This window comes from Lampetra planeri, chromosome 32 (assembly GCF_965212315.1).
Source record: "Lampetra planeri chromosome 32, kcLamPlan1.2.h2, whole genome shotgun sequence".
Lineage (NCBI taxonomy): Eukaryota > Metazoa > Chordata > Hyperoartia > Petromyzontiformes > Petromyzontidae > Lampetra > Lampetra planeri.
Genome location: NC_136138.1, coordinates 11,545,541 through 11,571,989, shown reverse-complemented (window position 1 = coordinate 11,571,989; position 26,449 = coordinate 11,545,541). Strand labels below are relative to the sequence as shown.

General features: G+C 49.1%; 1 protein-coding gene across 4 annotated transcripts in view; it reads right to left on the bottom strand.

Moving 5' to 3' along the window:
* LOC144729477 (calcium-dependent secretion activator 1-like) overlaps positions 1-26,449 on the bottom strand; it is a 362,783-nt gene that overhangs the window by 64,264 nt on the left and 272,070 nt on the right. For all 4 annotated transcript variants that reach the window (XM_078609805.1, XM_078609804.1, XM_078609802.1 and 1 more), the window contains exons 13-17: positions 22,742-22,878; positions 22,374-22,561; positions 10,818-10,919; positions 4,070-4,133; positions 3,501-3,624 (exon numbers count right to left, since the gene is read on the bottom strand). In XM_078609805.1, coding sequence (XP_078465931.1) covers positions 3,501-3,624; positions 4,070-4,133; positions 10,818-10,919; positions 22,374-22,561; positions 22,742-22,878 — 615 coding nt within the window. The remainder of the gene's footprint in view (positions 1-3,500; positions 3,625-4,069; positions 4,134-10,817; positions 10,920-22,373; positions 22,562-22,741; positions 22,879-26,449) is intronic.

Sequence of the window (26,449 nt, the reverse complement as noted above, 5' to 3'; positions counted from 1 at the left end):
TATGTCACGTTGTCCCAACAGGGCCGAGATGTTAACTACCTCGCCTGGTATACAGGAGGTCGTCGGTTCGATCCCGACCCTGACGATGCCTGCTGCTGCTGTATATTTGGAGTTTGTGTGTTCTCCACATTTAGAAAAAAGACACGCGTTTAGAGTATTTGGCTGCTGCTATAAATGCCCACGTGATAATAAGCCGCTTCGTTGAGCTATCATTTGTGGCCAGGTCGGGCCTGACCTGATGAAATAAAAAGCTTATAGTTTTTTTTTTATAGTTTTACATGCTGACAAACAAAGGTGATAATGATGGTAACTCTAACTTAAGCACTGAATTCCATCTTTTTTTATTCTCTTCTGTCTCGTGCACATCGTAGTCCCACTAACCTGGTGACCTAACGCGAGGAGGCCATACGAACCCAGGAGGAAACCCTTCCCCGTGAGACAGAGTCCAAGGGCTGACCGGCAGCGCAATCGGAAAAAGCCGACGGGGCAGCAGTCGTCGCTACGCGTTCCACGTACAGCGACAATGTGAATGCATTTTTACTTTGAGCACAAATAAAAAACGTAAGGTTAAATATACATACATATAGAAAAAAAAAGATACACCGTATATAAAAAAGGCTAATAAGAGAAGACGAAAAAAACTCCACAATTGCTTCAAATTAAACTGGAGCCCTGAGCGGCGAATGAAAGACAAAATGAGCATCGCGTCACAATGTCGTGTTCGCCATTGTGACCGTCATCAGTGTCAGCATCGGAAACCTGCACTCGCGACTCACTCTTCAGCGCTACCCCCCCGAAGCCGTCGGCCGTGTGGCCGTGTCAAAGTCAAACTCTGGGGGGCAGGGGTGGCGGTGGCAGCGGGGGGCAACGACTTGGCTCACGTCGTCGAGATTCACGCGACTCTTGAGGTCGGATCAGATTCATTAAAATCGACGGTTTACATCGCTCTCCCGCTTGGTTTTCAGTTTCAAACACGTGTCTGATTGGACGTGGCGCCCGACAACACTACACGTGCCGGGGGAAGGGGGAGTCAGGGGGGGGGGCGAAACGTCGGATGTCGTACGGAACAACACACGGGACAACCCGACCGCGCACAGGAAGGCTTCACAGCCAAGCTGCGAAGACCTGCGCCGTCGCAGTGCACAGCACGGACCACAGAGCTGACGATCGGAATTTGAGAGCGGCACCTGGATTCTTTTTGTTTGTTAGATCCCTGCTGGTTACAACGGGTGCGTGCGCCGACCACGAGATATCTGTTATTGGATGAGCAGTCGTTTTGAAAGCGACGCACTGCGACTTCATGCACCGGCCTTTTGCATCTCGATCAATGCAGGTTGGTCGCGTGAACCTAAGGAACGTGAGCGCGGGCAAATTCCGTAATCTGCCGTCACGCGAGGGCTCTGCCTGGAAAGGAGAGCTGGGAAACGAGGTTAAGCAAAAATACACGACAACAACAAACTTACATCACAACAACAACAACAAACAACAGCAGCCGTTGTCGCCGCTGAGCGACCGCGACATCACCGCAGCGCTCCTGCGAGGCGAGGTAAACCTCGTGGCAGTCACAAGTGAATATATACACGAATGGGAAAAACACGCACACACGCACACGCGCACACGCGCACGCCGCAATGATCCACCGGTAGACAGTGAGAGAGAGAGTGAGTGACGTTAGCAAGTGCTGACTCAGGCCGACACTTCGAGAGTTGGTGACAGCAGCACCGCCGTTGCCCAGCAACCTGCATCGCGCGAGCGTAGGAGTTTACACATTGCACCAGCTACTCATTGAAGGCCGAGTCGACTTAAAAGGAGGCCGATGTCCAGCTTCGCGTATACAGTGTGCGTCGTATAGAATTCCACTCGTGCGGATGCGCAGGAATTGAGGCCAGGTCAGCAGAATGGCAGCGGAGTATTGCTCATCACTACACCTGCTTACATACATTTGGATTTTACATTAAAATGAATAAGATATAAATGTATCCCGCAACATACCCATCCTGTATATATTGCTTAGCTTATGCGAAAGTTGTTTTAGCCGTAAACTATTTATAAACTGGTACGTTAACCTCAAGGGCCGATGTTAACCTTAACGAAACATTTTAATTGAGCCTGATTCAAAGCCACGGAATTTTATTGAAAATATGATACATTGACAAAACATAACTTGGTAAATGAAACGTGCTTTTTCAACATTAGGGAAACGCCTCACCCCTCTCCTTGACCCTAGTTTACGAGCTGTGCACGTCTGTTAGATGAACACCGCATGCACACGTGTTGCCCGTGACTCTCAAACAATATATACGTACTCTTTGGGTCTTTCGGTAAAGTCACGTAGATAGAAAAATAATACAAGAATAATAAATGTGTAAACGCTGTACAGAAGTAATCGGACCTTAAACCCCGTGTGAATGCATCAAGAGAAAAAAAAAAATAGGTGTACAAACAAGATTGAAAAGGCGTGCAAGAAATAATAATTTTAATAAAAGCAAAACTACAAAGTAACACGATAAGCGGGACATCTTGAATAAACGTAACAGGCACTGCACACGCAAGCACGGCCCATCTCAAATCAGTCGCTCACACAGCGATTATTGCTACATTGTTTATTCGTGTGAAGGGGTTAAAGGAAATGTTTGTGAATAATTCTCCATCTGTGGCACAGCTGGTGTTTACAGTCTGAAGACACTTTGCGATTCCTGCTTACATGCCTTTGGGCAAGATCAACAAATCAGCATTCACACCGTTCCAAGGAAATGTAATTTCGAAAAGATTAAAGCCCCCACTCTGTAGACCTTCTCTCTCTCTCCGTATCTCTGGCAACCCACGCGCAGTGCTTTCAGGTAGAGGTGTGCCAGGTGTTGTCATCGAACTGGCTCAGATATTCCAGATTTGATGAGATTTTTTTTTACGAAAAGGGCCGTTAGGTTCAAACCCATGCGCCTGCCGTTGCATATGAACACTGTGAGACGCATCTACCCGAGATGTTTCCCCAGGTCGAGTATTGTGCCCAACAGCACCCACGTTGCATTTGCTGGTGTCAATTTTCATGCCGAAAAAAAGCCCACGCACACATGCATACGCCGAGGTCTTCATTGTATGACATCAAATGACGTAACCTAACAGACATTCGCGAGAAAATCAGCAGGCCACGTGAAAGATTCCGTGATTATTCACAACGGTCATTTTAGACATTCATCACTGACGCAGACGTGTTAGCAACATGACACACTGCAGCAGCAGCAGCAGGAGCAGCAGCAACGTTTTCCAAAAAATTAATCAAGCCCGCACGCATATGACCAACAACATCCAGATGTAGTCAGCTTCCAGCGGCATCAAACTCTGGAAACATTGCGACCAGACGACAACCTTGAAGAAAACCCGGAGGCCAGTGGACAGCAAATCCAGAACAACAACAAAATATTTAGCACAAACATTTCTGGGTAAGAGGACTGAGCTGCGTGGAGGTGGCAGCTGGAAGGTGAAGGAGGATCAGGCCTTACCTTCGATCTTGGCGTACTCGGAGAGGCGGGTGTAGTTGATGAGAGCTGCCTTTTCCAGACACACTTGGATCACCGCTTTGACCTCCTCGGCCGGCACGGGCGTCACGATGTCCTTCATGAGCACCTGCAGGGCATTACGCGCGTCATCGTCAACAGCGCGAGCACGCACGATCAATCCGCTGCTGGATGAGGGCGCCGGCTCCTCGAACTGTGGCCGCCTCTCACGGCCCTGCGCTGGATTGATCCACGCGCGCTTGAGTCGATTTCATCGCTCCATCTCCTCGGTAGACGTCGTCTCGGGCGGGTTCCATTCCACCGTTATTCTTGTGATCATATTTACTTACCAGGAAAGTCTCAGGACTCTGATTCGAGAGGGTCACGCGCTTTGAACGTTTGGCCAATCCTACGGATGTTTAGCGTGCGGGAGGACGCTGGAGTGCTTGGTGAAAACCAATCCATACGAGGGGGGGGGGGGGAAAACGCAAAGCTCCGCACAGATAGATTCAAGAATCCAGTGCTGTAGCGCCATCTGCTGGCCGCCTTGCTAGGGCTGCGAGTTTGGACTTTACCCGCTCGAGAAGAGAAAGCGTGGCCTTGAGTGCCCCCTCTGGTCGTCCAAATGGGAAGCAATACCTGCACGACACAAAACGCAAACAGTGGACAGAGCATCAATAACGTCATCGTCGTCGTTGTAATGGTTTAGAATCAACATCACGCGTTTGACAGTATTTGGCTGCTCTGCATTTGTACGTGATAAGCCACTTCGCTGAGATATTATTTGTGGCCAGGTTGCTTCTGAAAAAGAGCTGTACATCTCAGCGTGTCTTACCTGGTAAAAATAAAAATACACGTTTTAGTTTAGTTTATTATCACCGTTACGATGCTTGTTTACCCAGGAAAGCGTCATTGAGTCTCGTGACTCTCCTGCCAGGAGGGTCATGCCTCCAGACAACGTTCTCACAGCAGGGGGCAATGTTTGCGATGTGTGATCCTCATTGAGTCACCTGCAAGGTCGTTTATAACCATTTCTATTTCCGTACAAAAGCTCGCTTAAATGGAATTCTTTTGATGTGATGCATTTCAAGCGTTTACTGTTGAGAGCGCACGGCAACAATGATACATTTAAGAATTGTATGTGTATACTATCACAAAGTACAAGTCATAGTCTACTATAAAAAAACACAAAGATATCCCGTACAGCCTGAAACAGACTGTTGGGGCAAGTGCTGTTAGCGAGCAGCACCTATGAAGGCCGGCACAGCGCACGAAAGGGAGAGTAGCCAGCACCACGCCCGGCTGCCTTTGTCTCCCCAGTGGCGACGTTTACTACACACCACACCAGGTACTCATTTGAGGCTGAGTCGATATGGGGGAAGCCCAGGACCAATTCAAATAATCTTCACCGATGTTCGCCGTGAGCGGGAATCGAACTCGGGTCGCCAGGTTCTTAGCGCGGCGCGCTAACCACTACACTCCCGCTCCCCACAACGCAGATTCACACGCATGTACAAAACACTATACTATACCATTTTCATTTTACCAGGTAAGGCCCAATCAGCTACATAGCTCTTGGTCACAAAATCGCGAATCTTTCCAAAGCTGTCAAACTTCTCTATCCCCCTGTAGCCCAGGCAAGCAATCGATATGTGAATTAGCTCGATATACATCAAGTGCTGTTGTTGATTGGTAAACATGCAAAGCTGTACCCTTAGGGGAGCTGACGGGACCAGAGTAAATGATGCCTGCGGTAATGAGAAAGTTGGTTGTTTTAAGCCAATTTCCTCTCCAGAGGTTAGCGTGTCAGCCTGCAAGGTGTCTGTACCCAGCTGATGTTAATCAACCACCCAAACAAAGAGAGATCTGCGGCAGCCTTTGGCAGAACTCAATTCTGTTGTCAGAAACAAATTCATCTTCCGAGTAGTAAACAACCTCTCAGTGCAACCTTGAATGCGGCACACGGGGAAACTAATATCGTTCCCTTCCCCAGCAATGGAATGAATTTCGTTTGAAGACTCTTCTGTAGGGAAGAGCAGCGGCACGGTGGTTAGTGCACTGAACCCAGCGACCCGAGTTGAGTTCCCGGCCACGGCTGACATCAGCGGCGAGCGATGTCTGGGCTGGAGCTCGTCCCCTCCTTCGCCAGCTGACCAATGGGGCCAGAACAGCCCCATCGTCTGGAGCGATGGAAGGTTACGCCTTCATCCAGCAGTGGATTGACAAAGGGCAGTAAATTATGACTTCAATTGAATGAACGTATACGTCTGTGCATTTGGGTTGCAGCGCACGTACGTTTGTAGCCGTACGTGTGTCACCGTATGTGTGTGAACAATACGGAAGACGGTTCAGTGGTGAGTGCACTGCTGTGACCCCGAATACCTGAGTACACAAATCTCGGTCGGGGTGAACATCAGTGGGGAATGTAATTTGGATACGTTACGGGAGCCCCAACTTAACCAGCCCGCACTAGTCAAAGTGGTGAAGTATGGACAAAAAACTAAAGTGGTGAAGTTTGGACAAACAAACGGCCAAACAACGACCATGTCCGACAAAGTGTAAGGGAGGCCTTCCAGAGCTGTATGTACATATGCTGAACTTCTTTCGCACCGTACGTAGCCGACCGTGCCAATCGGAGGTGCGGCAAATCGGAGCTGTACAATCAAGCTCGACGCTTGCAAGCCTCGGGAGCGCGTTGACGATTCCCCAACCCCGACAGCCGCTTGCTCGCCGGCCGGCACGGCAATATTGGCCACAAAACTCCATCTCGCGCGTAAAAAAAAAAAATTCACGACGGCTAATTATGGGGGTAACGCCACCTTCACCACCACCCCCACCACCAACAGCAACTCCACCTCCGGTGCCAAGAAAGAGAAGAAAACCACCACCACCAACCGATAAAAACCTGCTTCCAGCAACCTCCGTGCTCACCCACGCCACCCCCCCCCCCCCCCCAGAGGACGCGTTCACTCGCAGTCCTCTCTGCGCTGCTGCTGCCTAAGGTGGGGAGAAGTGAGAAGGAGCTTTCTGGGAGGAGAGCGGCGCTCCTTGGCAGTGCTAATTATCACCTAATCAGCGGAGGAGGGGAGGGGAGCCTCGGACGCACAATGGAACGGCCCAGGATCCTCATCATTTCTCGCCGGACCCCTGGCAGTCGTCGATGGCATTAACATAATCCCTTCTGTTTACATCTCAAATGACATGGACTAATCTACGGGTAAGCCTGCGTGCCCGTGAAAGGCCCCTTTCAGCCGGGGCTCGGAATTAGGCTCGCCCACGGCCAACGAATCGGTCCCAGTGGAGAGTGGCGGCCGTCGTAAATAGTCCCATTCAGGGCTCTGTTCCATGGCTTGCTGCGTCTCGCAATAGGACAGCGAGCACGTGTATGTATAGTATGTATACACACACACGTGTGTGTGTATATACTATACATACACGTGTGTGTGTAGTAAAAACGTAGTGTGTGTATATGTATGCTAAGGCGAGGTCCCCATGGCTGGTTTGCGTGATAAAAACAAAATTTCAGGAAGAAAATGTTGCATACGCTGCCTCGTCAACAACAACAACGGAGCCGCAGGCACCTCCAGCTACCTTCACGCCCATCCAGCCACGCACCCATCTCCCTCTCTGCCTCACTCCTAACATCAATGTTGTTGCGTGCATTGTTATCGTAACTTCTCACACTTCTTCTGCTGCTGCTGCTACTACCTTAGCGGCGAGTTAAGCCGAGGTCGGGAGTGCGTCAGCCCCGTCGATCCTCCCGCCCAGCTCGGCCGGAGTCTATCGCCAGTGAATAGCGGCCCGGGCCGGTGGACTTAGTCGCGGGATTACCACCATCGTGTCTCGTCGCCTCACCGGGCGTCTTCGCCAAACAACGAGAACGCTCGGACAAACATTTGCAGGAGGGAGGGAGGGAGGGGGGTGGCCCGTGGTGAAACTGTCGGGGTCGCCAAAAAAGAACAATGAGCAAACAAATAAAACAAATAGGAGCAATTGTGATTCGTAAATTGATTTTTTTTGGTCTAACACGTAGGAGGCTTTCGCGACCAATATCATCCGTAAGAGGTTTTTTGGTTAGATCGCGTAAATATATAAATGTGTCGTTAAACCCGCCACCACCCGACACAGCCAACTAGTAAGGGTTGTCACGTGAACAGAACGTGGCCAATTCGTCACTAGTACAGCACTAACCGGTGTGTGGGAGAGCCAAGCCACAACATTTACAATCAGAGTACGACGTTTCGCCAGTAATTACAACTAGCTTCATCAGTTGGCTGTGTCGGGTTATGGCGGGTTTTAACGACACATTTATATATCTACGCGATATAACCCAAAAACCTCTATTGTGAATGATTTTGTTGGGTTAGTCCACGTAACGATGTGGGTAAATACGTGCCGTAATTCGTTCCATCACCTGGCACAGCCAAACAAAATTAGTTTGCCACGTGCAGCAAGAGTTGAACGCGCCCATTGTTATTGTTTGAGCTCACAATGGAAGGTTGAAGGGCGATTCTCACGGTGAAACTTATCAGGAAATTAAATACGCGACGCTTCGCTTGAAACTCGGCCAAGCAACTTTAGGGCAAGATGCAGATCTACTTGTTAAGCTAACAGAGAATTCCATAAAATTTAAACAAATAAACCAATACATGGAGCCAAATGAGAGCGCACAGAAACAATAATCTTTTACAAGGGAGCCCTGTTGTGCAAAACAATGAATGGTAAAAAAATTCCAAGCAGATTGATGAAACACTAAAAATATCTAAAGAAAGTGAGCACGCGGAATTCGTTGAATTAAATAGAGAATGTCTTCCGATATTCGTAAGGCACTGGAGCTACGCCCTTTTAAATCTAATTTGTAAACTAATTTCTTTAGAACTGCCTTGTGTTTAGTTTGTTGTCCTTCCTTCCGCACCTCCGATTAGCACGGTTGGCTATGTACGGTGCAAAAGAAGTTCAACATACATGAAATAAAACGATAAGAGACGTGGTCTGCGGTGATTAACGTGACCACGATTGCGATGACAGCGGGATGGGCCTGAACGTGAAGTTCGCTGATCGACTCTTCCCGCTCTGCAAGGTGTGTAACAGCACGAGCTACGAGATCGTGAATTTTCATCGGATGATTACCGGAGCTCTCGCCTCTCCGTGTTAATGGAGCGCGCGTTAAAGACCGCACGGCACACAATTCCCGCGCGCCGGTGATTTAATCCACACATATCCAAATATGAAAGGAGAAAAGGAAAAAAACCCCACAAAACACAAAACATGGGGGCGAATGAAACTGTTTTCGCACACTTTGTGCTTGAAGACGTTTTTTTTTCATCGCAAATGAGATAATGAATCTGAATGGGTCTCTCACCTGGCTAAATAAAAGGACATTTGAATGTATTTGTTATGACCATTGTGATGAGTGTTTTTATGCCGACGGGGGGGATAAATTCACATGCCGCTTTCGGTGTGTGAATGGAGCCGGCTTATGAGATTATAGTCTGCAAAGATTTAGGTAAAGAATGAACTCAGGACGAACCCATCCACTGACAAACGCACGCAGCCAGGAGAAGTTAATGAGAACAAATCCGAGAAAAAATGTTCCCTGGCTTTTGTAAAAAGGAAAGATTGAGAAACCAAGCGGAGCACAAAAACCCCCGCACTGCGCCCAACTGTGAAATCACAAAGAGAGAAACCCTGGGAAAGGGGACTGGAGGTCTGCTTGTCGCAGCAGCAGCAGCAGCGCAAGGCACGTCGTAAGAGACCCTCTCCACACACCAACACTTCCTTACTCCTGCTCGTTACGAAACCAAACGGGACGTTTTAAATACATTTCGCAAACATTGTTATTAATTGCTGTTCTTGTTCTTGTTGCGTCAAGTCGATAAGTCCAGAGTGAAAGTGTCGTCCCCCCTGCCCCCACCCCGTGGCAAAATGCTCGCCGGAGGCATTGCTCATTTCTGGCGGTGGCCCTGAGCCAGTGGTGAACGTTGCCGCTTGCCATGGCGGAGACAGCCAGCGAGCGCATTTAGAGAGTTTGGCTGCTATAAACTCCCACACGATAAGCCACTTTGTTCAGCTATCATCTGTGGCCAGGTCGCTTCTGTAAAAGGAGCTAATAGCTCAGTGGGCCTTACCTGGTTAAACAATAATAGTTTAAATTTCGATTTAAAGCTTTCGTGACTGCAGGGATTCATCTTCTTTGTTCTTTCGGTAAAGTCACGTAGAAGGGAAATAATAAAATAATAAAAATATAACATAATAAAATAATATCATAAAATAATATTTAATAATATTATATTTTTATAATTGTATTATTTCCCTTCTACGTGACTTTACCGAAAGAACCAAGAAGAATAATAGTTTAGTTTGGATTTTGCTTGCTATGGCAGCAAGCTCAACTCCGTGAAGGTGGGGGCCAGATCATAAAATCCCTGCAGTCTGCCACCCTCATTGATAAGTGTGCCAGCCCCTATGCCAGTAGTGGAGCTGTCGAGTAGCGTACAGGCGGTGCAACTGCACTGGGCCTACGGGCCAGAGGAGCCCTGGCGCCAACATATGAAAGAGATGGAGGGGGGTAGAACTGAAGTCAGGGGCCCTATCTGCTACCTTGCTCCAGGGCCCATGCCAACCACACTGTCCTACCACGCCTAGCCTGTACATAAATAAACATCATAGAAAAAAACGATTTCAAAGATTTTTTTAATTACAACACACAACTTAGACAATTGTAAAACTTTAATCTTGTGCCTAATGTTGGAATTACTCGAGTCGGAAAGTAGGGTTGAGCATCTGTGGTATTTCTCTTGAAATATGGAATCCGTACTGAGCCCCTGTGCCACTGTGTATGTGTAGCAGACTATTAAATAATAAACACTAATAATTTACATATCTTTGCAAATGCACAGTGTGTGAAGGCCTGCCCACATCGCGTCAGCCGTGGGAGGTTTGTTTAACCATAGCTGACCACGCTGGTCAGTTAACAGTGAGTTCAGGTTGGGGAATGGTGACCCAGGACTGATATCGCAACTCCGATTAGCACATTTGGCTACGTACAGAATAACAAAAGCTCTATGCCAAGTCACGTCAGAAACCAAACCGACTCTGTTCAAATGCGTTTGGAGTTTTGTCGGAACATGCATCATAAATCGATCCATGGAGGCGTTATATCAACATCGTAAATGTGAACCGTCATACATCGGAAACCGCCTGTATATCTGTTGAAAACCCACCCATATGAGACGATAACACTCCAAGCTCCGCACTCCAAGCTCCGCATAGTCCATGTTATATTCCACGTGCAACGCTCTCACCACCGTCGACGGCACTCACCGGAAATGTGTGATCTGATTTTCGAGCAGGCAACGGAGCCGTTCCTTGACCTCCTCGAACGTTTCTTTCTCGTCCACGATCACCGTTCCGATGCCATCCGGCCTGCCAGGTGGGGAGGTGGGGGGACAGCCCGCGTGAGGCGCCGCAGTCGCGGGCGGCAAAAGGGCGACAACATTGAGACGGGCGCAAGGGGCCGCCACCTCTGTGGCTACACAGATCCAGGGCGCAACACGGGGGAGGGGTGGAGGAGATCTCAGAGTCCCGGGAGATGGGGGAGCCACGCGTAAATGGGTCATCGTTTTTGAGCGGCGGTTTATTTACGCAAGTGACAAAAGCTAAAAAATACACACTGCTCAGGGGTCACCTTCTTGTCGTGTGGTTGGCATGAGCCTCGGGGGGTCACGGTGCGTCTCAGTGCAGTTGCACTGCCTGCGCACTCTATCGCTGCGCCAATACTTGTGCCCGTGTCTTTTCTCCTTGCTGAGCATTACAGACGTCAAATGGTGCTATTTTGTACAAGACGTTACAACAACTGGAGGATTTGGACAGGAGCTCAATACACAGCGTCATGTTTTTCCACCTGGACAAATTCTGCCGGCTGGTTAACAAACGCAAAAAAATTTCACATTTCTCAGGACTTCCTTATATTTCTGTAAAAATGTACGTGTAGAATTGTGAAAATCAGTCACAGTGTCTAGTTTGTCGTCCTTCCCCCGCACCTCCGATGAGCACGGTTGGCTACGTACGGTGCGAGAGAAGTTCAACGTACACACATACAAAATGCCACCACCAAAGTCTGAGACAACTTCACGCCAACACCCCGCTTTAATGTCAATCACCTCCCATCCAATTACCGACTGATCTTGCTCTAACCTCCCTTGGCTCTGGCAGTAGAACCTCGAGTTACAAAAGGGACGGCCGCGTAGAGTGGGTTGCACGGGCCCCGGTGCAGGCAATGCAACGGGCCCTGCCCCACCCTCTTCGTACCCCAGAGATTACAGGGCCTCCAGAGATTACAGGGCCTCCATGGCCCCGTACGGGGCCTCTCCTGGCCTCGTAGACTCCGGTGCAGGTGCACCGCCTGCACACTCTATCGCTGTGCGACTGTCCAGGGGTGCGACGGTGAACGAGTGGGTACGTTCAGTTCGGGTTGACTTTGACACCGAACCATCCGGCCGGTTTCGAACATTCCGTAATAAAACCACGTTGCGTGAATGTGAAAGCTCAGCAATGCATGCACACGATGCATGCGGCCGAATCACATGCAAGCGTTGTAATCGCGTGGCCTTTGTGAGCCAATCGAGCAGTGAGGAGCAGTGCGTGTGATTAGCGGGCGACTTTGCACCGCCTGTGGCACCAACGTGGCGGTTCACCACATCCGATGGCCTCGCTTGCCGAGTGTTATCCAAACCATCGAGACCACAGACTTCTCAAACTTCGCCTCTTGTTGCCCCCCCCCCCCCCCAAATCGCAGAGCCTGCTTTATTTGATCACATTTATCAGGACTATGCATATTGATATAAATTAGATAAAGGGCACGCGTAGGATAAGTATTTGCATTCATAGGGTGTGCAAATGTCTCAGCAGCAACTCAAAGCACCTTCCATCATTTCTCATCTCGACCATCCTAATTCCCTGCTGCAGTCTCGCCAAGGGCACCCACCAGAAGCGGCTGTCCCTGTGCAGCACGAGGTGGACGCGGTAGTGGCCTGCGGTTGGGGCATTAGTCTGCCGGCAAGGGGCAATGTTGATATGCGGTTTTTTATTTGCCACACAAGTAATTTGCGAGAAATGTATTCGAACTCGGCCAATTGGACCGTGATGCCGGCGACCACTTGTGGGCCTGCTCTTGGCGGGAGAGCGCCACGGGGGATCTTTCTGCGTTTAGCGCTGTCGCCCTTCCCCCCGCACCTCCGATTAGCACGGTTGGCTACGTACGGTGCGAAAGAAGTTCAACGTGCGCACGTACGTCCTCTCCAAAGCAGGCGGCGCGCACGATTGCACGAATGACACAGGCGCATTATTTACCAGGGCGGCCGCTGCTGGGTTCGAACCCGAGGATCTCGGCAACGAGCGGCACGTCGACTTCCACGGCACGCCGGAGGGCACCGGGAGCAGAGTTTGCAAAACGCCGGATTTTTCCGCAGCAGTGATTACGCGGCCACAGCACGAGACGAGACACCGCAGGGGCTTAAGCAGTTTCTTTTTTTACAAATTCCCCGCTGTAGTTACTGCCGCTTATTTAGTTCAAGCGTGTTTTTTTTCTTCCCCCCCCCGGAACGAACAACTAAATCTCCGCACAATCAAGGAAGACAGCCCGAAAATGATCTTACAACGCATATGTCCCATTACCGATCGTGTTCACGCGGTGTAATCCAGTCGGGAGACAAGGACATTCCGTGCCGTGGAAGGGATGCTGGGGCCGGCCGTACACAATCACCAGGAGGGCCGGCCTCCCGTCTGGCTCGCGGTCCGTGCCGTTCATCGCGAGGGGGATTGAAAATGAGCAATTTTTAACGGCTTACGAGCGTTCGCAAGAATATGCTGCTCGACAAACCGCTCCATCACATCGCGCTCCGAGCGCGTATTTTTACACGATTACATGGAACGCAATATTCCTTTTACACGCAGCGAGTAATGTAGATTAACAGCGCGTTGACGTTCACTCGCGTGATTGCTGTTTCGCTAACAACAAAATAATTCCCAAATAAAACATGTTTTAATAATGATGACAGTAACAATTGTGCTATTGCGAATAAATAATTGTTATTTACACGTTTTCAAAATGCACCACATTTTACATTTATATTGTCCATATTAAAGTGAAAATATATATATATGACGTTTGAAACGTTCGTAAAATATTTCAGCCAATTCACCATTTTTTTTTATTCCTAGGCGGACTACGCAACTAAAATTTTCACTGATCCTCCCACAGTTCGCCAATTGGCAGGTCGTGTGTGGTGGGGTAAAGTGTGGACAATCTCCCACCTCTCCTGTCCGACGACCGCGTTGCTGCACGCATCGTAGCATTGTGATTTTCTATAATTTACATAATGTACGCGTGTGCATGTTGAACTTCTTTCGCACCGTACGTACGCCACCCGCCCTGATAATGCACCCAATGTGGAGTCGAACAGAAGAGCGCAACGCGGTCATTGAACGGTGGCCGCTCGCGTTCGCGCACCAACACTCTCCCCCACCGCAACGAAAATCACACGAAACACACGTCTGCCGTGTCCGTGTATTTCCTCTCCCGTGTGTGTGTTTTTTTTGCTTCTTCAAGAACAGCACGTAGTACACAACCCGCACGCGAACGATCGTACGCGCCGATGTTTAGGAAGCCACGATTCATATCCTGAGACTTATCTCACCGCGGCTACTTTTTGTTATTGTTGTTTAACCGTGGCAGGCAGCGAGAGCTCTCGCGGGAGGCGAGACGCGGGCTGTGCCCGGCGAGCGTAGAGTAACGGGATGGGCCAGATAATGAAGTGGCGTCTTTGGTCACCGGAGGTTAAACCTCTTGGCAAAAACAAAAATCCCGAGTTTGCCTGTCATTTCCTGAAAAACGCTAATCCGGGCTTGGGCTGGGGAAGGGCAGATGATTAGTGTGGCCCGATCACTGCTCCCTCCCTCCCTCCCACCCACCCACCCTGCCTCCCTCGCCCACTCGTCCGCCCACACGCTGCCCTCACCCCCACACGCTGCCCTCACCCCCACGACTCTGCGTCGCTCCACACAGACCCCCCGACCTGCACGCAGCGGCTCTGTCCGCGAGCAGCCCTCCCGCCGTTGACACGGACGTCGTGTACGCATTCGGTAAAGTCACGTATGTGAAAATAAAATAAAAAATGAAAACAACTTGTGATTTAATTTAGTTGTTTTCATTTTTCATTTTTTCTTTTATTTTCACCTACGTGACTTCACCGAAAGAACCAAAGAGTATGGATCATTGCAGTCATGAAAACTTCAAGTCGTGAACGCACACACACGCGCACACACACGCACACGCGCGCCGCGCTCCTCAGCACCTTACTCCGCCACCGCGGCCGTCACCAGTCGGGACACTCCGACAGACATGAAAGCACCTGCATTCGAGCTCTTGGATCGTCTCGGGAGATTTTCCGCCTCAACCTCGTGCTTGTTAGAGCTGCATGCGAACCGGCGTGCCCCGTAATAAGGCTCACGGCAGAGGTTAATTTGTGGCGATTGTTCGCCACAGGGGAAAGATAAAAGTGACATTGAGGATGAACTCTCAGAGGCACGAGACCTCGAAAAGGTCAAGCAACAAGGCCTTGGCAAAGATTATTTTAATCTCTCTCTCATCTCTCTTGGTTATAAACCCGTGGAATTGTGCAGCTCCCGAGTTCTGCATCAAAGTGTGTGATCTCCAGGCAGATAACGCAGATTTCGAGCAGGGCTTTGGGAGCGGAGATGACCACAGACATATTTCGGCTGACCTCTGTGCATCAGACGAATTGTCGAAGTGCACGTTGTAACGTGAAGCTGTTTTGATTTGCCTGCTTTCCTTTCCGTAACTATCAAGCTGAGCACGGTCGGCTACGTATGGCGCGAAAGAAGTTCAAAGTACACATGCACAACAACTACGACGCGCTACCGTCAGCTTCACAGTGGAGGTTAAAGATCCCCTGACGTCATTGGCAAGAGCCGGCCACTGTCTGCGAGAGGCATTGTCCAAATTTGCCAAGTTAGAAAAATGAATGGCAGATTACTCAATTGGGATCATACGCACCGGAGAGCAATCATCGCCGCGACCCCCCCTCCCCAATTGCGAAAAACCTGAGCGAGGCTTTCCTGGGTAAAGATGAATAATAATTACAAATAGTATTTAGAATTTACAGCCGTGTGTGTTAATCCACTGCTAGATGAAGGCCTTCCCCAGCTGTGCACGCCACAGGAGGTTGTTTGACCATATTTCACCACGCTGGTCAGTGGCGGTTGGTGGGGGAACCAAAAACGTTTCAGATACCACCGATTCTAGCCATGGCCAGGAATCAAACTCGGGTCGCCAGGTTCATATCGCAGCACGTGAAAGTAGCGCTTTACACGCAGTTCGTTACAATGAACGAGCTGAATTTAGCGTTAGCAGAGACATCCATGAAAAACGTAATTATATCAGAAGTCAAACACGTGGTTTGTAAATACGATTAATAATGGTAATGTACAAACAACAAATTACTTTGAATATTTTCTGACAAAATTTGTTATGCCAAACTGTGGATGATTGAAACGTGAAAAATCGTACGCAAGTCTTAAAGCAGTACTGAGGCTTTTAGACTCGGCAGCACTTATTTGAAACAATCTTAATTTCGTTAAAAAAAAGGTGCAGCGCTGCAATTTCCTGCTCACACCACTGTTGCCAGAAGTGCCTCCACTAAAGGGAGTTCTACCGCCCCTCTAGAGGGTAATTGGCCTTCTCTTCCATGCTAGAGGATGTGAGAGCACTCACTCTTTACTCCATCACCGACACATTTACTATTTAATTTAATTAGGTGTATGATTCTGGCAGGCTGTATGAATGTATGTTAAACTTATTTCGCGCCGTACGCAGCCAACTGTGCTAATCGGAGGTGTGGGGGAAGGACAACAACCTAAACATGAAAAGCAGTTCTAAATAAATTAGTTTTCAATCTAGATAATTTAACCGTGCATAGCTCCAGTGGCTTCCTAATATCGGAATGAAGAGCGTTCCAGACGGCCGAAGAATCGCACCATGAAAGCGCGCGATGCGCTGACCGTCATTGTTCACTGGCTAGCCAAAGGTGTAGTATATCATGCAGCATCGTGTAGTGTATTCTAATGTAGTGTATTCTCGAGTTGTGTATATAGCATCTGAAAGCACGCTATGCAGTGGCCGTCTTTGTTCGATGGCTAGTCAAAAGCCGCTGCTGCCAGGATGACCGGAGTTTGCTCACTTTGCCCGTGTAAAGCAACGGCGAGATCAGAACGCACGCACACACGACGCAGATATGCGGCCGCGTTCCAGGACCCATTGAGCAAAAGCGAACAACGGCCACATCAGCGGCTGGGAGGCCAACTTGGACAGAAGGTCCCAAGTTGCAAAGAGCAAAGTGCGACACGGGCTTCTGCGTGCCTCCTCTCCGCTGGAGCCCGAGGTGGGGGTTTAATGCCGAGCAGCAGCAGCCTCCTCGTCAAATAAGTGGCACGATCCACACGTACGGCCAAAAGAGACGGTGAAATTGTTTTCGCGAATTAGAAACTCTGTTTATATATATAAAAAAAGAAATTTAATCAGCCTAACGGTAGGCTTATTTCAAGCGAAATTTTTTCCAGGACTTATTATCACAGCGGTTGTCATTTGTCAATTTTTTTAAATAAATAAAAACTAAGGGATTTGCTTTATCCCCGAAAGGAAATAACATTTAATCTATCGGCCAATGGGCCGTCGAGATTAGTGTATTCAGCAGCATTTGTTTAAGCAAGGAAATCTTGTCGACCTCACGACGACGGCTCATCGGCTAGGGAGAATAAATTAGTGACGTCAAAATCGGTCAAAGGTCATTCTCGTTGCAGTCCACGGGCCAGAGCTGAAATTCGTTTCAAGTTTCATTGATTAGATATAGCCCTGTGAGCCATGCGGCTCGTACCACCTTGGGTAGCACAACTCTAGCAAATGTGAGTGCATTATTTTATACCCAACTCAGTTTGTACATATGTATGTATGTTGAGCTTCTTTCGCACCGCACGTAGCCATCCGTGCTAATCGGAGGTGCGGAGGAAGGATAACAAACTAAACACAGAGAAATTAAACGGTTAAAGAATAATTCACCGTTATTGGCCACGTAAAGAAATTGGAAGCCGCTAAAGTCACGCCATCCCAAGTGGCACCGACGAGTTTGACACCGATCTGGGCTCGTGGACTATTTACACAAGTGCTACTACGACAGGCACATCAGTATCGGAAGACCAGCAGCAGCTACATTTGATCTATCATCGATCTATTAACGCGATTAAACAAACCGGAGACTTGTTCATTTTTAGAATACAGACATGTGATCGTGACTCACGTAGAATTCTCATGATGTTCTGGAAGGGCATGTGCTCATAACGAGCACAATCTGAAAACCAAATGATCTTAATCTGGGCTCACAAACATTGCAGACAGAGAGTTCACTGGTCTCACCGACACAGCAGTTGTCAACCCCACAACTTTCTTTCAGCGGCGTGCTGAACAATACGAGAGCAGGCTGGTCACTGTCCCTGCGTCCCTCTGCCGATGAACACTCGAGCTTTTCTCTGTCATACGCGTTGGGATCTATGGATGAAATGATCCTTGCAAATGTCAATTATTATTATTATTATTAAATGGCCGGTGTTTCTGTAAGGCGTCTTGAGATGGGATTGCATGCGGATGCTATCTACATCCGCATTGTGCCATACCGAATACGTAAATATCCACTCCCCACCATCCATGAACTGACGAATTAATATCCCGTGGAGTATGATGCTAAAGCCAACAGATAGCAGACACAGCCCGCTACAGATTTTTCGTGTTTAATACGACCTCTTGCCAAAGCAGCATCCACACATTACTTTTAGAAAGTACCTTTTAACATTAACATAGCTCTTGCCATTGCAGGCCAAGTCGCCTGTAACATCAAACCCACTTGCTGAGCCAATCAGCTATTGAAATGCATGACGTAATGTCCACTGTTGTCATTCCCCGTGGAAGCTGCTGCACCGATGTGGCGATTCCTCCGACACATCATGCCGTGACGACCGCCTCGGTGGCGATGGCCGCTAATGACCAGAGCATGTGCGCTTGCTTTTAATGATGCCACTTTTAACGATGCCACTTTTAACGATGCCCCTTTTGATGATACCAATTTTGACGATCCCGCTCGTGATACCCGGCTCTCGTCGCTGTTCGGCTGCTGCCCATTGCATGCGAGTGTGGCCGTGGTGCTTTTCTTGAGAGGTGAGCAGCATTCACTTTTAATTACCGCGCACACTGCCAGAACACATGCCACTATCAAACACACTGTCAATGCGTGCAAGCCCAGCAGAAAGCACAGCAGTGCAAAAACCAAATGATTACAAGTTAAACGAGCCGGGCGTTGGAACCTCATCGAACTTTGCCCGTGTTGCTTGAACATTTAACGGAGAGCGTTGTTCAAACCGGCAGATGCTTGTGTTAATATTCCTAGTTTGTATGTTGTAATAAAGGCACCTTTAAGGATGGCGTTAATACCAGGAGCACCTGTCAGCTTCAGAGATGGAATCTCATCATTTGTTATTTTGTGTCACGCTTCAATGAGAACCCCTTCTCGAGATCCAGCCATAAAAGCTGCGGAACATTAGGATGCATACCGGCTACATTTGCACTCAGTAGCATGTTTCCGTCTGATGCAGCAGTGCAGGGAGAGCAGTGGAGACTTTGCTACTTTATTCCTGCAGTCATTGTAGACTCTTTGGTTGTGGCCATAGAAGGTTTGTTCAGGATTGAAACCGATGTAGTTACGTGACAAGAGCCAGCCACCTGGTGTCAAATAAAACCCGCATTATAGGCCTGCACTTTCTTTGAAAGATTCTCTTACGAACTCTGGATTTTAGTGCTGCAAGCGTAAACAGTGCTCTAGGACACAAGCTGTAGCCGGTTTGTCCCTATGTACAGAGCTCACACGAAGCATCGTCACCGCTAAGCATTCGTGTGGACCGAGGCGAAAATGTCCCAAGAAATGTAACGAGGCAAAACACGCGTGCGTGCTACGACATTGGCAAAGCATCCGAGAGAGGACACACAAACGTCTGGCCGCAAAACGTGCAATTTCTGTGACGTTTCTCGAGTGCCCCCCTCCACCCATCCGTGAAGCAACTTTGGTTTCAGGTAAAGGTCTCTGCTCTACAGTAGAAGTGACAACAGGCAGCAAACGGGCTACTGCCTTGCAGACTCAAGGCTCGGTGGTGCCCTGATGAAAACTTATAAATGCCACGATACTTAAGTTTCTTTTGCCACTTAATTGCATATGCGTAACATTCTGAGTGTAAGACGAGAGCCGTGCCGTATTGTATCATATACCATATAATACCGTAAGTATGTTGGAAATTAACATACAATTAAGTTTATGAATACAAGCACAAACTGGAATGCTGTATTGATGATTATAAAAACAGTTTTGAAAAGAGTGACTCTGAGCGCAGTGCGCCGATGATGATGGCGTCACCGCCCCAGCGCCCGTGTTGTTGACGCATTTGTGCAAACCACATGCCGACGTGTATTCATGCACCGCCGCGTATGAATACACCGTGGGTCCAATACACGGAGACATTCCATTTACACTTTAGAAAATAATGTCGCAAGTGCTGTAAGCAAGTACGCGCGAAGGCCAGCATGGCACTTGATGCGATCGGTATGGTCAGGATCGATCCCGGCCAATTTTGTCTCCCCAACGTGGTTGTTGGTCGAGAAGCGCAGCGGGAATTTATTTTGAGGCTGAGCAATCCCAAAGGAGATCGAGAGCAGACATGTGGACCGGTAACTTGCATCGTGCTCCACAGCCAGGAGTTCAACATGACGCGGCGTAGCGGCAAAGACTCCAACCCCGCTCGCTGGAGCACAGGATACACACGCACAACGAGACCCGCAGAATCCGCACCGACTGTTCGCTTTGCACGTTAACGCGCGGACGTTGCCGCATTCCCAACATTCAGAATGAGCAATTAAGCGGCAGAAACCGGTAACGTCTGACGGGCACCAGCCCAGCGCGGCTCATGCATTTATCAGGCGTAAATGCATGCGGCATCTCTGTGTCACCGGGCCCCCACCCCGAGCCTCGGTTTACCCACCTCTTGGGCTCAAATTTCCCACCAGACTTTGCGTCTTTGCGGGAGCCACGCTTCGACTCCTTACGCTTGAGGTCTCCCTCGCCCTCCGGCGCGGGGGGAGTTGGAGACTTCTCCCCCTCGGCCGTCTCCGAGGCCTGGCCTTGGGGCGCTTGCAAAAGCTCAGCGCTTCCTTGGCTTTGTTTCCCCCCCCCGCCACCGATTCACGCGTTCGGTGTCGGTGGACACGTTAGGGCGGGGAATTCGGTGGGTGGATAGGTTGTAGACGGGGCAGTTGACGGTTAAAACAGTGGGTTCGTTTGAAATTGAACAAGGTTTGGTTTTGGTCAAAAAGTGGAATTAGACAAATTAATGAACGGTTTGGGAAAGGGATTATAAACAACACCAACAACAACGACAATAGAGTTCAAGAGAAGACAGGAAAACACACTGCGTTAATAAATTAAAATACAAGGTGTAACAAACAATGTGCAAATAATTAAAGGAAGCATGCGATGACGACAAAAAGCTGTCGTGCGAACTACAAATTAGTCACGATAATAAATCAACACATTTGCCACTAAAACATTAATCTCATTTGTAATTGCAGCACAATTTTCACTCACAACACGTGGTAAAGCAAGCACCGGCTAAGCTACGTTGGAATTAATCAGAGAAAGCAACTTTACATTCACTGTTTTGCCTGCTACCAGGTCAGCCAATAGCACTGAATTAGCAAGTAATTAGACGTGATGGTAAATTCATAAACATACGTAATCACAGAGGTATTTTATAAGTCATTATTATTTTCCACCTTCCCACACTGATAGGGTTTATTTGATTAAGAACTAATTAAATGCTATTTCAAACAGCTGTCCCAAGAAAAAAAAACAAGTCAAATTATAATTGGCGGAGCTATGCTCAATATATAAGTTTTACAAAGGACGGAACAAATACATTAACATCTTTTTAGCCAACTAAAATTTTCACAAGAACATTATTCGCGATGCGAGGTGAGCAATCCTGGCATAATCACTCATCAAATATGAATGATCATATTTGAATAAAATTAAAGTGACTGATGTTTCCATTTTGTAACTTCCATAGTCTGCTGTCACAAATTCTCTTTTCACCCAAATATCATCAAATTTTTTTTTCTTTCAGACAATACAAAAACACCGTACAGAGGAAATGCACATCAAATATGCAATACAACAGCGTCTCGCGATGCGCTGACACCATTCAACTGACAAATGAACGCTACCCACGGCTAATCATCAGACCAGCTGACGATGGCTGGCAATGCAAGAGCTAGCCATCGTTACATACGTGGGGTTAACTCTTAAAGACCCACACAGATAGATTCACACGTTAATTCCTGCACTGCCATCTCCTGGCCAACCTCACATTCTACGACAGCTGGTATTCCCTGACGGTCTCCTATCCAAGCGCAAACAACGGTCAGCCCTGACGGGCTTGAGCACATTCGGGGTCATTAGGTCACAGGGAGGAGTATGATTCCCACCAGGGCTGGTTATAGGCCAAATGTGAATTGGTCGTAGGTTAAAAGTGAATTTGTCAAAGGGTGAGGGTCAATTGTTCGTAGGTCAAGGATGAATTGGTCGTAGGTCAAAGGTGAATTAGTCGAAGGCTAAGGGTGACCTGGTCACAGGCTAGTGCGGTGTGGCTCCGGGCGGTGTGACTGCAGGCCTAGGGTGACCCGGTCCCTCTGGCCGAGGCCGCCTCGTTCACCTGTTGCCATGGACGTGCGACGCGCAGAACGCGAAGCTGTAGTGGAGCAGCGTGGGGTCGATCATGGTGCCGCGCTCGGCACGCTCGTCCAGGTCGCCCAGGTAGCACAGGTGGCGGTGGCAGCCGCGGACGCCGTAGCGAGCACAGTACTCGTCCAGCACGAACACCTGGCCCGGACTGAACCAGCCCTGCGGGGAACACGGCGACGGGGCAAACGGTACTGTACGTACGTCGAACTTCTTTCGCACCGCACGTAGCCAGCCGTGCCAATCGAAGGCACGGGACATAAGATCAACTAGACATCAAGCGCGCCGCCCCAGCCGTCCCCCTGTCCACGGCGACGGGACCTCCTCGGTCGGCTGCCTCACCAGGCAGGAGTAGGAGTCGTTGAGTCGGTGGTCGAGGGTGAGGCGCTGCATCATCTGGAAGAGCGAGCCGTGGTCGTAGGTGCACGGGTTGGCCGAGATGAACTCGTCCATGCCGTGCTTCTGGGCACGGTCCGCGTCTGCCAATCGGGGCAGCACACACGCGCACGTGACAACGGAGACGCACAGACAGAGAGAGAGAGAGAGACACGGACAGACGAGAGAGGGCACACGCAGGCAAGCTTTGACGCGCGTCCGGCCGCGATGACCGCCCGCCCGCCTGTCGGGTGCGAGCGAAGGAGGGAGGAGGCCTCGTCAATCCGTTCGGGGAACTCTTCGACGGAGTAAAATCGAGTCAAAGCGTCTCGGTGCGCCAACGAGCGGAGGCAGTGTGGATTTCCAGGGCCGATGGAAATTCAGCATTTCTATGGCGTGGGCCATTTTGTCCAAAAAAATGACCACTTTTTACTTCCCTTAAACTGGTGCTTATTTTATGAACCCCACAGGAATTATGATGATGATGGTGGCTGGGTTGATCCCCGCTTGGGATTTTGAACTCGCAGCGTTTAAGGGATGGATTGAGGGTTCTGCCACAGCACGATCCATCCGCATATAATCACTCTTTTATTACAAGTAATCAGAACCTTTCATTAACTGCTTAACGAAAGGTCCTGATTACACGCAGAGACGTAGATAGTCACACTCAGCAACTTTTGAAGTTTAATTGCACAGACGCTCTTGGTATTGTACCTTGAGCGTTGTTTGATTACAATGTCATTCTGTAACTCTATTTTATGATTCACAATTGATGCTTGGATCAGAGAGTGCAAGTAAAAAGTGTGTTGTAAACCCTTCTCCGCCCGACACAACCAATTAATAAAGTTGTCATATGAACAAACGTGCCAAATTTTTTAAATCCTTTATATTAAGTTCGCTTGCTTGCTTGCGTGCTTGCTTGCGTGCTTGCTTGCTTGCTTACGACCGTGCAAATCTTTCGGTCGTTTTTTAACCCACTTCCCGTGATCCAATCGAGCTGACATTTTCCACACAGACTCGTTGTGCGAGGCAATTAATGTTCGTGAAAAAAAATTCCCAAAATTTTACACTGTTTAGGGAAAAAAAATTAAATATTTAATTACCAATTGCTTAATACTGGCAGACAATCATCTGACCCATAGGTGGCAGCCATCTCAAGCCAGAGGACGAGAAGACTCTAGCCGCCACGCATATAAAGGATTTATAGTGAAAAACTTTGTTTTTACGGGTTTACTTGTTCGCGCTTCAGCAGCACTTGTATGAAGGAAATCGATTCGCAACACATTTAACAATTGTGTACGGACGTTTCACTCGTAGTTACAACTAGCATCATCATCAGGCAAACTGGCACCTTGTCACCCTGAAAGAGGACATTCTCACGCATGCTCTGGCTCCATCTCTATGTGGTCCACCAACTTTCAATCACATTTTCCTGAATGGGAGGCCTGTGGGCAGTTGCATAAAATAATCAGAAACGTCCGGTTCCCCCCCCCGACCCGAGTAAAATGTCCTCTTGATTTGCAGCCCGAACTGAGGGGAAATTTTCGCTCAAGATATTACGCGTTGCCATCAGACAATCCACAGACCCGTAAGCACATTAATAAACCCTAAGTCTCCCTGAAGATTCACGCAAAATTGATCAACACAATAGGCAGCCGCAATCTACCGCCGGACGAAGGTCTCCATCTTACGATACCACAACCCACCACGCTCCTCACTCCGGCACGCGAGCCGATCTCATCGCTCCATCTCCACGGTGCTCGTCCTGCCTGCCGCTTCCTCTCCGGTGATTACCGAGGACAACCCACCCCCCCGCCGCCCCCCCCCCCCCGCCGCACCCTCCGCCCCCCCCTACCGCCCCCTCTCGTTTCTGTGAGAATTAAGGCCTCATGGACTGGAGAAGCCAAACACCAACTCCAGTCCTCCTGCGAGACTCAGGCGTGTGACCAATTCATTCAGATTGCATAGCAGCACAGCATCAGTGCACCCCGTGGAATGGTCACAGCTTGTATGCTAAAACTATAATCTTCAGCGTAATCTGAAGAGAATCTGGTTATTATAGAGAAATATACACGCACGTATATCGAAACACAAACGCTCGCACTAACACAGAAAGATTTCCACGGTACATTAAAAACCAGGTATCTAACGATTCACTGATTAAATTGATTCTCGTGGCTCACAATACAGCTATGGCGCAGGAATCGATTAACCTGACATGTAGGTTTGTTTTAGAAGACAACGGTATGATTCACAGTTGATATTTCGAATTGGCAACACAACGACCTGGCCAAATCTCCCACCATGCGACACAGCCAAACAAATTAAATGGTCACGTGTTCGAGCGTCTAAGCGCACCGATCGTCATTGTGTCAGCTCACACAGGGGAAGTAGAACAAATATCACAACCAAATGTCGCAGCAATTAGATAAGACGTTTCACTTGCAACTGCGCCCAGCATCTTCAGGACAGAGTCCAAGAAGTGAGAATAACTGTGTCACCCGACCCGGTTTCCGCCAATGGTCGGATAGAAGGAGACGACGCGGCAGGACAGATGGGACAGCAGGGGAAGAAACACGGTGCTCGCTAACGGCACTTGCCCCAACAGTCTGTGGAGGCTATACGGGGGATCTTTGTCTTTGCCGGTCTTTCTGCCTGATCGCGAGCCGTGATTGACTCACGCAGACTGCTCCCCAACGACGCGCTCTCCCGTCAGCGCGATGCGCGCGCACACACACGCACTCAACCCCGCAGCTGCAACAATCACGCATGTGCAGGCGTCCTTCTCCCCACCACCTCCGCTTGGGTGGCAGCACAAACGTCACAGCGTAACCGCCGAGCCTGCGGTCTACCTACACACATCGCGGAATAAGACCATGACCCGACGCATGAACCATTACACGATAAAGTGACTACATGGCGCATGAGCATGTTTTCGAGCTCAAAGTCTTCTTGAAAGCGCGATAGGCAGTATTCATCTCGGTGGCCCCGAGCCACGGTGGGAATTCCTCATCCCTGTGGCAAGGGATGAGGCGACTCAAAACGGTCATTAGTTTGTCTAATCCCAGAGGGATGCTGGGCTCAGCCAATCCTGAACGGGAATTTGATTTCCCAAACTTTCGATTGGAAGTCAAGCCACATTGACACCTAGCTGGCTTGACACTATAGACATGCGTGTGTGAGATATACACACCTATATACACACCTATATACACACCTATATACACACCTATATACACACCTATATACACACCTATATATATCACACACAGCGGTAGTGTAGTGGTCAGCGCTACGTTGCGCTATCGAACCTGGCGACCCGAGTTCGATTCCCGCTCACGGCCAACACCAGTGACAATTTTCTGAACCGGTCCTGGGCCTCCCCTAGGGTGACACGGCCTCAAATAAGTACCTGGTGTGATGTGTAAAAACATTACCACGAGGGAGACAAAGGCAGCCAGGCGTGGTGCTGGCCACCCACCCCCTCGTGTGCCGTTCCTGACTTCATAGGTGCTTGCTAACAGCACTTGCCCCAACAGTCTGATCAGGCTATACGGGGGATCTTTGCCTTTATACACCTAAATGTAAATACATGCATAGCCCTTCGTCAATACGCCGCTGGCGAACAGCCTCCCCAAGCCGTGTGGGCTGGAGGGGGGCTCTCTGACCGTACTT